General features: G+C 30.7%; 1 protein-coding gene across 1 annotated transcript in view; it reads right to left on the reverse strand.

Annotated features, from left to right (window-relative positions):
• LOC148283565 (uncharacterized) overlaps positions 1-15,946 on the reverse strand; it is a 38,662-nt gene extending 22,716 nt beyond the window's left edge. Inside the window, exon 1 of the mRNA XM_088243630.1 lies at positions 15,627-15,946. Within this exon, the coding sequence (XP_088099756.1) occupies positions 15,627-15,629 (3 nt within the window). The 5' untranslated portion in view covers positions 15,630-15,946. The remainder of the gene's footprint in view (positions 1-15,626) is intronic.
• Positions 15,947-16,380: the final 434 nt, after the last annotated feature.

The raw sequence follows: 16,380 nt of genomic DNA on the forward strand, positions 1-16,380 counted from the left end.
ACTCGTTTATTTTTACATTAAGTGTATTTCTACTGAATCAAAGATGGCATTACCATCCATCATCCATCACGTTTTGGGCCATTAACAATACAAAAGATCAATTATTATTTTTACTCTAACCTCTGATGCAATATTTTAATGACCGTGTTTTCAAAATTAACATAAAATACAAATGGATTATTTGAATTTAAATACGATTTCATCTATGTCAACAAAAACATATACCTATCTATTTGATAGACAGCAATATTACTGAGTGGGTTTTAGTATTTTAAATATCAAAATAATAATACAAATTTTCAAAATATAATGAATATTCTATCAAGTTGTTATGATACAGATTAAGCCGCATAATATGATAAGGACCACGGCACGGTACAAAATTAAATAGGTAGATTTTGCAGTTAAATACAAACACAAATTACACTAACCTAGGATATATTATTTATTGAATCGACATAAACATTGTGTAAAAACAAAATTAATTATTTTATAAATAAAACACAAAACCATAGATTTATTTTATAAGTAAGTCCTAACACGGAGCTCTACAAAATAAACACCAGTTGCGTTTTTTCAAAGCCGGGAATAACGTTAAAAGTATAATTTTACTGCGGATTTTTACGATTCTAATGATAATGATAACAAATATAATATGAAAATAAACAGGAGCAAAACCAAAGTAATGACTGTGGCCCGTAATGAGCAACGAACGAATATAGTAATGTCAGGAGCAACTCTGAAAAACGCAATAGAGTTTGTGTACCTTGGAAGCAGGATCACCTGGGATGGGAGAACAAAAAGAGAAGTCGACTGCCGCATACTCCAAGCGAGGCTTGCGTTTAACAAAAAATCAAAGGTTTTTGAGTCAAATAATATCAATCTAAAACTCCGCAAGCAACTTGCCGAGACATATGTATGGAGCATATTGATGTACGGTTGTGAGACATGGTGCCTTACCGAAAAAGATAAAAAAAGACTAGAGGCCTTCGAGATGTGGTGCTACAGAAATATATTAGGAATTTACTGGAGAGACCACATCACTAATGACAAGGTTCTCAACAGAATCGAAGAAGGTAGGCACCTTATCAAAACCATCTCAGAGAGGCGAGCCCGATGGATCGGCCACATTATGCACCATGAGGGTCTCCTGCACGACATCATAGAGGGAATGGCTGAGGGGACAAATTATAGAGGGCGCCCCGACGGGAATATTTGGAGCAAGTGTGCGAAGATTTAAGCTGCGCCTCATATGTCGAGCTGAAGAGGGCTGCAGAAAATGGAGACCAATGGAGGACGAGATGCAGGACTTTGCTGCGAACCAATCCCCAGGATTGAGACTGCGAAGAAGAAGAATGATATGAATAACTATCAATGTATTCAAAACAAGTTTTTATTTCTAATTTCAATAAATAAAAGGCCCATTTCACACTATGGTAAAAATCCACACGGCACGATAAAATAACAGTGTGAATTGATATTTATTGCATAATAATTATTTTTATTTATTTAAGGCCAGGCAAACACGCTTACTAGTACACCATGACGCCGACTAATCTCCCCTCGACTTTATTTTCTGGTATTTTAAACTAAGAAAATAACTGAAAGGAAAGACCATTAGAAATAAGAGAACAAAAAAATATTATTTAATTTAAACGAAAATTAAAAAACCACATGTGTAGCAGATAAGTTAGCTGTTAAAAATTAATTGTATTCGAGTTTGCTTTTTTTAAGTGTACGAATATTGTTTAGAAATGTTAATAATAAGTTTATATTTTAATCATAAATAGATACAAGTTAATATTAGGACATTCATATATTATCATTGTACTATTTTATTTTATAATAGCCGTTGAATGAATTTTAAATAAATGCAAAATAATGTAATACGAAGAAAATGTCCAACCACCCTAATTTTACCGTGCCGTGTGGATTTGGATGATACTTATCCAATGAAATTGTTTAAAATTGAAGATTTCACAAGTCGATTTTATGTATTAATTCTGCTTTTGTATAAGCGAATAAATTATAGATTGTTCTGTGGTATTAGGAATCAATTATCATATTAATTTAGCGAGAACAACGAATCGGTGCATAGGCAGACAACTGGCGTCGTACTTTCCATTTACGGTAATATTGTAAGTTAATTTATGGAATAAATACAAAATATATCAAACGATTGACCGTATATTTTGATGTCTTGTAAGCATTAAAGTTTATTTATCGTTTTATTTCAAGTAATTCCTGTAAAACATAAATAAAAATTACGATTAATCTACTAGCAAAGATTAGTATATGGAAAATATTATGATATATGTTTATAATAAGAAAAGTTGCGAATGTATACTATAAATAATATATACGAACTCCCTCTTTTTCGAACACGAGTTTTCACTTTATTAGAGAGGTAGAAACGTTATTATTACTTGCGTATGTACCAATCATTTTGAAAATGTTATTTTTTTTTTTTTTTATTTATTAAGGAAAAACAACAGTTGTTATATAATAATACAAAATATAAAAAATAGTACATACATCCAGTTAAAGTTTTTCACAAATATAATGAGAGAACACGTTACACAGTAAAGAGAAAAATAGCTCTTAAGAAGGTTAGGGGATGAGGAAATAGAGTGGAGGAGAGGGATTTTCATGATATAGTTGACCAATTCAAAATTTTGATTTTATAATAAAATAAACATAATCAAAGGAACATAAACTTATTACACACTGACAAATGTTTTATTTTACAGTGTTTCAAAAAGTTTTTTTTTGAAGTCACAAAATTTTGTATTAAAAATATCTAAATGAGGACAAAGTAAATTAAATTTGGAGCAGCTACGATAAATAAACGAGTTTTGAACATTTTTTTTTTGGGCAATAAATTATTTAAAAAAATTAACTTGTCGTGTTAACTTTACGTTATACTTACTTTATCAAGATTTTTTAATGAAAATATTTTTTTTTTAATTTAAAAAAAAGTTACATTTGAAGCACTTCCTTCGTGTTTATTCAATATAATTAAATAAACATAAAACAACTTTTTTTCTACTAACCGGTTTCAAAGCTTCTTTATTTTGTTTTATTTTTAATTATTTATTTTATTTATTTATTCACAATATATTCATTTAAACATTTATTGAGACACTAGTTTTAACTCCATGGAACCAAAGTCCTGTGTTGAGTTGGGACGAATATATGCATAAAACTTATAGTCAATATCACCATATTTACTACATAATATAACAAAAACATCATCAATAAATACATGGGAAATCAAATATAAAAAAAACATGCAATAAAAAACATTTGAAATATATGCAAAAATAAAAAACAAAATTCAAACAAAACCAACTCAAATATTTAAAAAACTATCAAGGAGTTTTTCACTAGGTGTAATAAGAAAAAAATCATAAATAAACAAATAAAGAATAATTTCTATAGTCCACTGTCTGGTTTTAAAACCTGTCTGGTTTTAGAGATCGTATCCATCTCACATCATCGATTAGCATCGTTATTTTGTTCACAAATCTCAATACAAAACCAAATTGAAAAGTTTTCCAAACTAACCATAAATAAAGCAAACCAATTATAGAAAAAAGAATTAATTTTAAAAGGATTATTTTTGACATTACACCTTACCGCCTACTCATTTATTAATAATGTTGCACATTGTTGATATATTTTTTTCTTTGTATTTTTTTTTATTCGGGGTGAAAAACAAATACCCCATGCCTTCTCTCCTCTCCGGATATCCCTATTGCAAAAAAATATGTCAATCAGTCTATCCGTTGAGATGTGAAGAATATGCAAACAAACAAACACACTTTCGCATTCGTAATATTAGTACGGATGGAATACATACATATTTACATTCACTTATAAGTGTATTTTCTCAAAAAAGATTTTACTGTAAAACCGTGGTCGTTTCAAGCTTCCCTGAGATTCTATTTACTCGTTGCAGTGCCTGTACACATTTAAAAATATTTATAAAATAATCTGTTTTGAGTTCTATTTAGTCTCACCCTGGTAAAACAAAAAAATTGTCTCCACTGCTCTGATGTTCCGAACGTATTATTGCATTTAATACCTCTAGGCTTGTCACTTGGTTTTATAATTTGTGGGTAAATACGCAGGTATAAATATACAATAACATAATTATCATTTATTGAAATCTTAAGATCAAGTGAGTATTATAAGGATGTTCAGCTCTACAGGAAATCGGATATAAAAAATGAATTCTTAAACGCGGTGAAAAATAGAGCATTAAATATTTTATTTTTTTTAAACTACTTTGTATGACGTCATAAGTTCTTCCGAATCAACCAACGATAAGAAAGTTGTAATATATTTCCCGTTTATGGTAAGTCGACTGACAAATCAGCAGAACTCATCGAGAAGAAGAAGAAGACAACTGGAGACGCCATACGTGATATAAATTACAAAATACAAAACTTTTAAAATCAAAGCGCTGATAATACGTTAGATTTTTTTTAAATTTTGGCTTAAATAAATAGTCTATTAACAAATAAATAAAAATTAAAAAACTACTGAACTTCCTCATTTAGGACTTTTCCAGTCGATTTCACATGTTGATACGTACGCGAACAAACAATTCGCTAAGACTTTAACAACGAAAAACAGCTGTTTAAAAGTAAATTCTTCGGCTAATAAATCGTGTTTCAATGAAGGACCATCTTACATCATTTGGCAGAGAGAAAAAAACAGGCGCCATTTATTTTTTAAATGTATAAACTAATTTTTAAATGTTTTTATTTAGATCCATGAACTAATTGAAATTGTATATTTTTATTTTAAATATTTAAAGAGTTATAGGACCAGTTGCACCCTTAAAAATTAAGTTAAAAGTTGAATGTTTGTTGTGTATCATCAATGTAGGCAAAAGAAATACTTTTTTATGTTACTTTTTACAATAAATTCAATTTGTCAATTTTAACGAAAACCAACCGGCCCCAGGGACCAGTTGCATCACAAAAAAATAGTTAGTAAAATTGAATAATTGTTGATTTTTATTAGAATGGACGAGTTGTTTTACATGGCTTTTTTGTGCAACGCATTTTGTCAATTTTGACGAAAAGGCAACATTTTTTATTATTTGTAGGCAGGCGCCGTGGTGCAGTTGGTTAGAAAGCTAACTGTGAAACTGGCGTCGCGGGTTCGATTTACGCCAGTTGCAAAAAAAACATGCAAGAAATATTTTTTTCTCAATTGGTCTGGGTGTCGTGTGTTGTGGTGTATTTTTCATTACCTCCTTTCATACCCCCTCCAACCCACCTGCTGACAAGCCTCTGAATAGAGGCTTTGCAGGTTATTCCATAAAAATAAATAAAAAATTCAAAGAATATATATATAATCAACGTTTTCGGTGCAACCGGCTCTTGGGCCTGTTTCACACCAAGATAAAAATCCACACGGCTCGATAAAATGACATAAAGTGGATTGATTTTTATTGCATTTTAACTAATTTTCCAATTATTTATTTAATGGTATGTAAACGCACTAACCAGTACACCACGAGACTGACTAATCTCTATTCGATTTCCCTTCGCAATATTTTTACCTGCAAGTAGAAACTAAATAAATTAAACGAAAAAAAATAATAATTGAGAGTAAATCTAAAGAATTTTTTTGAACACGTGTAAAAACTACATTGAAATTTAATAAGTATGAATGTATTATTGTTTTATGTTTTTCTTTATATATCCTATGTTTTTATTTTGTTTCTCATGTACTCGTATATTTAAAATTATATACTCTTATAAATAAACAACTGCAACAGTCTTAGTCACTCTCCAAGCACAAGAGTTAGCCTCTTTTTTTGGAGAGTTACAGTGATAACATTTACTAGATGTATAAAGTAGATCTGAATAGAATTTTTAAAAAACATGTACCTTTTATTAAATTTATAATTATTTTTTTAAATTTTATTTTTTAAATAGAGTATCCACCCACCCTTATTTAGCCGGGCCGTGTGAATTGGGACGATACACGTGAAATAGGCCTCAGTCGGCTTGACAAAGTATATCCAAAAGGAAGAAAAAACATCTGAAAGCAAATTCAGAGTTTTTTCGTGCAATCGGTCATTAAAGAGTTAAATGGTTAACCGTCTTAACACATTTAAAATATTATGATATGTTTGAACGATAACAAACGAAGCTGACATTTATTTAAAAAACGAATGTATTTGTGTTAAAAACAATTGAATATTTAAAATATTCCCTCGAAGAATACAAAAACAAACATAAAATAATAATATGATATTTTGCGTTAATAAAACTCATTGTTATGATTCTTCGTGTTTTCAATAAAAAATAACTAAATTTGTCAAACATATTTAAATGTTGGTAGGCAAGGCTTAATTTTACTCCCAAGCGAGTTATCAAGGTTTAAATTTACTGGAACAGGAAGCAGAAAAACCTTTTTGCGAAGGATATAGGTTTTGAGACCTGTCATTGGCTATTTTAAGTGACCACTTTACCTGCCTATGTTTAAACATCCACATTTCCTTCTCATTTTTTTCCCTCTGTTGCAACAAATTTAGATATAAATCTCTAGGGAAGAAATCCAGCCTGTCCGCAAACATATGGGCATACTCAAAACATTTTTGAAATATTATGAAGTGGTTAAAAACAACTTTGTTTTTACTTTTATATTTTTGTGGAATAGCAAATAATTTACAATTTTTAGAAAAATATATGTTTTTTTAAATTGCGATTATCAGAATAACCTTTCGTCATTTTCGATTGTAATATTTAGAAGTCGTTTTGCTAAAAACTGATTAAATTTCGGTCAAGTTCACCTAGGCCCCGATGACGATGGGAAATTGACAGAGTTATCTTCGGCCGTCAATAAAAAAACCGATATTTGTGTACGAAAATAAGTGAAAATGCATGAAAATTTAAAGTATCTTCGTCTGTAACCTATAATTGAACATATTTAGAAGAAAAAACTGTATGCATATTCTGCTTTTCATACAGAAAACTTAATTTGACTTTGTAGATAACATTGAAGATAAAAGTTTACTTCCCATTGTAATAGGGGCCCTGGCACTCGGTTCTTCAAATGGATTCTTTGTTTTAAACGATAAAAACAGTCGTCATTATGAAATTGAATTTAATGATTTTGTGCACTGAGCATACACATAATTGTTAAGCATTCCAGTTATGCATGTGGAGACGGGCATTTTCTATCACACTATATAGCGGAAGAATTATTAATAATAATGAGAAATGAAAGTTTTACGTTGTTTGAAGTAATTATCACATTTTCCATAGACACTTCCAACAGATACAAAAAATATACTAGAATACAACATGAGGTTCGCGCAATTACGGTAGATTTTGTTTTAATAATGCGTTTATTAATTTTAAGAGGATATGCAGTGTCTTTGATGAACAGGTATTTGAAAATAGTTTTTCTACAACTCTCGCTGCCTCCTCGATATTGTGCAAAAAAGGCAACTGCACGTCGGACTGATTATGCCTTACTAAAATCGACAAAACCGAGGTTGCGTTGTTCCATATTCTACACACCATATCAGAACCGATTTCGTTTTTGATTTTGATTTTTTTTCGAATGAAATTTTCTGTGTCGGTACATTTTCCGTCTTTCAAAACTATTTATCATATTATTTTTAAATCGTACGGCAGAGAAAACTGGGCGCTTTTGTGGATATTTGGATGGTCCAAGCTCCCATAAAAAACGATTATTCAAAAAAGCAAAACGATAAAGACACGCCAATGGTAAATAGGTAGACAGGCCATGCCTTTGTGGGTTTTTATGTTTACTATTTTTACTGTTAATATGTATTTCATTGCTACGTAATTATTCTTTATTTTTCGTAAACTCTATTTTACCTCTTATGTAAAAAAAAAAAATAATACATAAAAAAATAATTTAAAAAATATTTTTGAGAGAATGGTCACCGTCAGTCTCCTAGTTCTATGTGCTTCAGCTGTGGATTTATTTTGAAAAAAATAATGCAGTAAAACTCGCCGCAAATACTCTTTTTTGTACGAAATTCGACAAGTTTAACGCTTTGAAAAAATACGTTTTTTACGCTTTGGAGAAATAATATATAATGTCATTTCAAGCCTAATGGTCAAGCTTCACGATAAAGTTGGCTGCAGTATTGCCCGGTGCAAAAAACAGCATTCAAGTCCCTATCACGAAAAAATATATTTATTTATACTATAGTACAATATCAAAATCATTAGACATGCATAATTGAGTTACTTTTTTATAAGTATAACTTATTTTGCTAAGTACGAATTACGATTTGTTCGATAAAATTTTCATTTCAAAGAGTTAAACCTTGAACTCTTGTTCGCGTAGCGGAAATCCTAGCGCGTTATCTGATGGTTACAGTTTATCTGACATTTTAACTAACAGCTCCTACTTCAGCTGGGAATATCTAGGCTACTACGCCATATAATATGTACATACATTATAGTTGTACAATAAATTAGCATTAGCATTGTGCCAGTCATAATTAAATTTCAATAGCGTTAGCAACTGTTAAAAATACTTGCTAATTTCTGCAGCGATTGAAACAAGTTGAGGTAGAGAGGGGTTGGAACCTCGGACCTCTGTTAAAGAATACAAACAGTGTTAAACCATGACAATCAAATAGATTTAGCAAAATCTCTCTCTCTATACACGAGCATCTTGCTTGGGGCGTCCATTCGAGACTCGAGATGGTAGTATCGAAATCTCGAGATCAGCCGAACAATTCTAAATGCTCTATAGGAGATAAAAAACGCGTTGCTAGCACGTAATTTACATTATAATTTTCAAATATAATAACAAAAATAAAGGTAGAATTTTACAATCTCAGTGCTAGCCAGAAGCAAAAAATGCACTGCCGGGTAAAAACCCATTTTTTTATTAGTCTCAGATGGATCAATGCGGCACTAATAGAATTTATGCTAAAGATGCACATATTTTATCTATGCTGCTGGGCTCCTGGAACATGATGGCTGCTGTTTACTAACCGACTTTCCCCTCAAATAATATTTTTCAGTTATATTATTTTAGTTAATCCATTATGATCTATGTTTGGTAATACATGAATGTTTGGTATTTTTTGTATTCATTTTAATAAAAAGTTTCATTTCAATCAAATATTGTTGATTTTAGGAGAAACAGAGATTTCCATAGGTTCAACACTAGAAATAAAGATATGCTAGTTGTGCCCACCACTAGACAAAAAAAAATCTTTTGCCTTAAACTGCATACGATTTTACAATAAGGTCCCTCATGAAATTCAGGCTTTGCCAAAAAAAGAAATTAAAGATTTTGTCGAGCACAGGCTGTGGAAAGACCTACTATGGAGTCGATCGAAGAATATTTAATTTTATTTATCGAAAGCATACAAAAATTAACATATAAATTATCAAGTCCTACTGAACTGCATAAAATGCAGTTCATCAGCAGGTGCTTATAAGTTAAGCTCTGATACATAATCTTTAAAAAGTAAAAACTCTTTCAACTATGGAAAAAATTAAAATATGTACATCGAAAAAAAAAAAATTGTCCAAATAAAAAAGAAAAACACAAAAAAAAATCAATATAAAAAACCACGTTCTAAAAGCCAGATTCTCAGCAGACCTCTTAAGAGCCAGATAAGTTTTTTTGATTTTTTTTATATTAATGGAAGCAAATTATACATTTTTGGTAATTGTACTCTAATGTTATTTTCTCGTATTTATTATTAAATTTAGGGAGAGCTAGTCCATCTACACTAGTTAACCGAGTATTATATTATACATGCTCCAATTTACTTGCACATTCAGAGATAGAGACGCATGCCGAGAAACCAGCTTGGACCATAATAAAGCTCTAACGGATAAAATATTTATAGATTTATACAATAAGGATATTGGAATATCATGTCACTGAAAGTACAATTTTTTTTCCAATTAATACATTGATCATTGAATTTCGTAAGTTCTGAACAAAGTTTATGTTTGTATTACTGGAAAAAGTTATAATTTTATTGACGATTATAAGAGATTCGATGAATCCTAGTAAATAATAATAATATGCCATGGTGTGAATTATTTACTACATGCACGATTATTTTATACAAATTATATTGTTAGTATCGAGAAGTCCGAGAAGTCTCAGTCTCGAAAAGTCTCAAAATTTTGAGACTTGGTATCTGAGTCTCGGCTTAGTCTCGAGGCCAAAATTTGTGTCGAGACTGGAAGCTCTAATCTTGCTTTATTAGAGAGGTTAAAACGTAAAGTGTATAAGGGTCCCTAATACAATGGAAAGTTACCGACGTTATTTTATTTTATTTTTATTTTGTAGTTATAATTTATTTCCAAAGTATGCTTACACTTAAAACACTTTATTGCTCTTTAGTTCGCCCTATTCTTGAATATGCATCTGTAATCTGGTCCCCTCATTATGCTGTTCATATCAAGCGCCTTGAATCAGTTCAACATCGTTTTATAAGAAAAATTGCATGGAAGATGGGATTGGAAAGAGGAGACTATTCATATTCTGATATGGAGAGGTTTTTAAGCATATCAAGTCTTGAAAAACGCAGATGCATTGCAGATATAATCTGCATGTATAAAATTATGAACTGTCTCATTGATGCCCCTGAAATTTTGCAAAAGATTCTTTTTAACGTTCCCACCCGTAGACTAAGAAATAATGAAATGCTTTTCCTCGGTCACTACAGGACCAATTATGGTGCACAGTCGCCTTTGCCCAGAATGATCAGGCGGGTGAACGATCATCAAGATCTTGATTATTATGGTGTAAGGATGTCTTTCTTTACAAATCAGCTAAGAATCTGTATAGTTAGCCTATGCTTTTTACTTAATCTAAAAAATCTATCATCTGTCTTTGCTGCTTATTTCTGTTCCTTATATTTTTTTATTCCTTTGTAAAAATTTCTTTTAATTGTAATGTTTATAATGGACTTTGTCCGTAAATAAATAAATAAATAAATAAATAATTTTACTGACGATTATAAGAGATTCGATGAATCCTATGTAAATAATAATATAATAATAATAATATGCCATGGTGTGAATTATTAATTATATGCACGATAATTTTATACAAATTATATCGTTAGTATCAAGAAGTCTCAGTTTCGAAAAGTCTCGAAATTTCGAGACTTGGTATCCGAGTCTCGGCTTAGTCTCGAGGCTAAAATTTGTGTCGAGACTGGAAGCCCTAATCTTGCTTTTTGAGAGAGGTTAAAACGTTAAGTGTATAAGGGTCTCAATTACACTGGGAAGTTACCGACGTTATCTTATTTTTTTAAATTTTATTTGGGAAAAAAACAACAGTTTTCACATATTATAAATCATCTATAAAATAAGGGTACATTGTAAGTTACATTGTAAAAACCGTCAATAATCATTTTCCACGGCTATGTAAGTTATAAATCAAGTGTACACATTAAAATAATCCAGCAATAGAATAAAATTAATTTAAAAGTTAAGAAATATCAGTAATTCAGAAACTGTAAAATAAATATGTAAATATAATAAATAATAACAAAAAAATTAAACAAAATAATAATAATAAATATAAATAAAATACATATATATGATAAATAAGTACATTTATAAATTTGTTTTTTTTAACAAGAAAATAAAAATAAAATAAAAAACTTACATAAACACAAACATAAATATACAGTTTTAACGACATACTCATATAATTAAACAGGCGTATTATCAACGCCTATAAGTAATCTTTTATATTTAGTATAGGAAAGATAAAAAATTTCTGCGTAACCGGAGAGAACGGTATTGTAATAATGACATGCTCTATAGAAAAAATCATTCTTTCTTGAATTTGTCCTGGTAAAATTGAATGTAGTTTGGAGTCTTGTCCTGCTGGGCACAAGATATTCTAAATAACTTATGGGGCAATTTATAGCATTGTCTATAAGTTTAAATAGCGAAAGTACAGTTCTACGGGAAATTGGATACAAAAAAAATTTAAGCATTAAATTTTACGGCAAAGTTTCTTAAGAATGTATGAAAAAAAAAATTAAAACCATTTAAATAAAAACGAACTTCTTTGAAGGACGTTACTATTTTTTCCGAATCAACCAATGATAGTGTTGTGATAAATTTCCGGTTTACCACGCGGAGTAATTTCAAAATTACAAAACTTTGAAAAATCATAGCGATGATAATATGACAAATATTTTTTTTTTTTTGGTAAGTTTCAAGGTCATTTTTTTTTTAAGCTGCTGAACTTCCTCATTGGCTATAAAGTAAATTTGTACAAAAATGTGAGGTATCTTCATTGGTAACCTGTAATTGAACATGTTTTAAAACATATTTCTTAAGAATATTCTTTTTTTTAATTTAGAAAATTGCATTTTATTTTATAGAAAATAATTGAAGATAACTCTGTAACATTCCTTTTGTAATACGGGGCCACCTTATTACATAAAAAAAAAAATTTTGTCTAATTTATTTAATAAAAATAAATAAAAAGGTTAAATACAATTTATTTTATGAATTTTATAATGTCTTCCTCATTCAAAAATATTTATCCAATAATAAAATACCTTTGTTAATTTTTCAAATGCTTTATAATAATAAGACATAAAATAAATAATAGACACGCACATTAAGTTCCTATTTACATAAATCTAGTTTTCCATGTCAATCCTGCTACATTCCACACCGCACTGAGAATGAAGAGATTTACAAAATTAAGGAATTTCTAGCACAAAAAAACGCATGTCAATTGAAGAATTTACGGGGCAGAGTTTAAGAAATCTACGCATTGAGGCATAAAAAATCTAATTCTATTATTTTTTACTATAAATTAAAGAAAACAATGTTATTTATAATTTTTTTTATTTTAAAATAAAAAATAATAATCAAGGGGTAACTAATTAATTTTTCAAAATGACAAGCCGTACACGTGTTATTGCAGTCATCAACGGAGAATGTGCCTCGGACATGGGATGCGAGAAATTTTGCCTGCGGCGTTTCTTATTACTGTTTTTATTTGATAAGATCACAGATTATTGTTGTCTTTTCCATGACAAGATTTTAGTTACATCATGGTTCATGTTACATTCATTTTAAACAAACGACCCTCTGGGCCCAAATACAATGGGAAATTAACAGAGTTACCTTATTTTTTTTGTTAATTTATTAACAATACCAGCGGACCCAACAGACGTTGTCCTACCCGAACGTTGACTTGCCTGCTTTTAGCTGGTTAAGCAAACGTTTTTTCGATACTCGAATTTTCGATAAACTATAAACATTTATTAATTTATTTATTTACACCTTTTATCAAAAATACAATTTTACGTTCACTTTGCCCAGCTAACAAGGGCACATACCCCGTTCCAAGCTAGGCAATTACATTATAATATATGATAATAGTTAACAAATTAAAAGAGAGCACAGACTAATAAAATATAAACTTACTCGTATACACATTTTATCACATACATACATTTATAAAACATAGACAATTTATTTCTAATGCGAAACTTCACGGCTACCATCTGTATATATATATATATTTTTAAATTATTCTTTATTTTCATATTTTATTTTCGACATCCAGTAAGAATCTCCAATCCGTGGCTCCCTACGACCAATGTCATGAAAGAGCGAGGTCAACACCTTCCGCAACTTGACAACACTCCCGTCTTTCCACGATTCTGGCAAAAGGTTATGGACCTTTTTGCCTACGTAATAGTGTTGTTTTAATGCCAGAACAGTGTTGACCCCTTCACTAAGTATCAGATCCCTATTAGAGTATCTTGTATTATGGTTGTGTGTATATACATACAAGTGACATTTGACATTTGAGTTTGACATTTCAATCGTTTCCATTACCTACCGGGTCTAATTGTGAATCTAAACCATTCAGGAACCCACACTCAAACACACACAAAAAATTTCATCAAAATCGGTCCAGTCGTTTGAAGGCGTTCAGTGACACACACACGTAGGTACAAGCTTTTTAAAAAAGTCTTTACCATTTCCTCTCCACACCCAATGGTGCATGGGGCACTGCATTGATACACCAATCGCAGTGTATCTTGTCAATATCTGTTACATGAAGGTAAGATGATCAGTCTTAGGCTTCAGGGACTATGAAGATTCTAGTGTAAAAACACCGTTTTGAATAAATATTTCGTATCAACCATGTCAGGAATCGAACCCGAGACCTCTTGCGTGATAGACAAACGCGCTGACCATTAGACCACGAGGCCGAAAAATTGAGGAATAATTGCTAGCTACTAGCTACCTCAGAACAGGTTAAACCTAGAGTGAGATAATTAGCAACTATACTTACAATTTTTTTCAAAACGTTAATTTTGTCTACACAGAATCTAAAAAAAAATGTCTATGGAGTAAAAACGAATTTTACGCTCAATATACATATAATTTATTTGAAAAAAGGCTGGTCAATTACAGGTTACCGACGATGATATTTCGAATACTTACAAAAATATGCATATTATTTTCTCTCGAAGACGATAACTAGGTATGTTAAATATGAATCGGCTCTTGGTTCCGAGGCTAGTGTTGCGGATCAGAGGTCCGAGGTTCGAATCCCACTCTACCCCAACATGATTTACATTTTCTAATAGTGAGTTATTTACAACTCGTTAAAAATGACTACCAAAATGGATATATTTGGGTAAATTATAAAAACTGAATTTTTGTCGCAACAGAGAGGCAAAACATTTTTGAGAAGGAAATATAGAATTCTAGGCATTTACAGGGCTTATGACCTGTCATTGGCTTGTTTAAGTGGCCACTTTACACACTGTAACATTCACCATTCTGCCCATATTTGAACATTTTTATTTAGCATTCGGACTATGTTTAAACATCCACATTTCCTCAACTCTTTCGTCTACTGACTTTTGTGAAGTAAATACTTTGATAATTTCAATTTTTTTTTCTCCATGCAAGATCGATCCACCGTAATATATGTAAATGTGCAAATGTCAGAAAGATTCTTAATTTTTTTTTTATTGAAAGAAAACAAAATTTAGCTTCAAAACGATTATATACTTCGCAACGATAATATAAATATAACGTAATATTAATTATAGTGGTGCAGTGGTCAGCGCGTTTGCCTTCTACGCGAGAGATCTCGGGTTCGATTCCCGACATGGTTGATATTAAATATTTATTCAAAGGAATGTTTTCACACTAGAATATTCCATAGTCCCCGGACTGGTGCCTGAATGTATGAAGCATAAAACTGATAATCTTACCTTCATGTAACAAAAATTATCAAGATAGGCTGCGATTGGTGTACCAATATTAATAAAAACTACCGTTTTTTTTTACCGTGTAAAATTGATTTTAAATTAAATCAAGATGAACTTATTAAATGCTCAGCTCAACAGACATGGAAGACAGACTTAATAATAAATATATCTTTGAGAAATAAATATGGAAGTAAAGACATTTACGGGGCCTGTGACCTGCCTTTGACTGGTTAAAGTGATCACTTTACACACTGTGTAACATTCACCATTCTGTAATTTTTAAACATCCATATTCATGGAATTTTTCAATCTTCAATTAAAAGGTGAAATCTATTTTTTAAACACAACAGCGTTTATGACTCACCATTTTTAAGCGTTCACCTTATCGAAAAAGTAAACAAATTGAATTATCATCATTTCACCATTTACGTAGCACAAACACTTAATGTAAAGCCATTTTTCTGAGGCCGCAACTAAAATTGTAAAAGTATCGTTTTATTCATAAAAAACAGCAAAATCAAGTTTGTTCAAATGTATGCAATTGCTGTTATTTTAATTTATGACACGCAGAACTGTCACCTGTCATATAAACAACTATCACAACTTGTCACACTGACACTTCTTGCACGTTTCTTGATTCTGTTCGCAGCCCACCTGTCATGCGGACGCTTCTAACACGACTGAGGTGAAGACTGGGTGTTCCTCCAACTCCTCAACTAAAATTCAAGTAACTTCAAATGCCCACCTCTTTCACGCAAGTGACGTCATGCCGTGAAATAATCGCATCGTAAAACTTAGTACTCCGTACTCGGTACAAAAAGCGCATTATTATCATAATTTCACTTAGATTATCCGTATTGTTTTATTGTTTATTCAATTTAATAGTGTTACAGTTTCAATATACAGGGGTTCTTTAAACCCTTTCACATCCGAAACCACGATGATCAGTATGAGCAAGAAGACATATTAGCACATTAAAATAAATTTTTAGAACGAATTTTTTTTTTTTTTAAATACTAAAAAAAAACAAATGGTTGCAAATGGGGACGCTCCCCCTCCTCGTTTCTCCCCTGCAGAAAGAAAGCAACTATTTGTTTTTTTTTTAATTTTATTCGTAT

This window comes from Micrasema longulum, unplaced genomic scaffold (genome assembly GCF_059751315.1).
Source record: "Micrasema longulum isolate JH-2025_06_02 unplaced genomic scaffold, ASM5975131v1 h1tg000222l, whole genome shotgun sequence".
Classification (NCBI taxonomy): Eukaryota; Metazoa; Arthropoda; class Insecta; order Trichoptera; family Brachycentridae; genus Micrasema; species Micrasema longulum.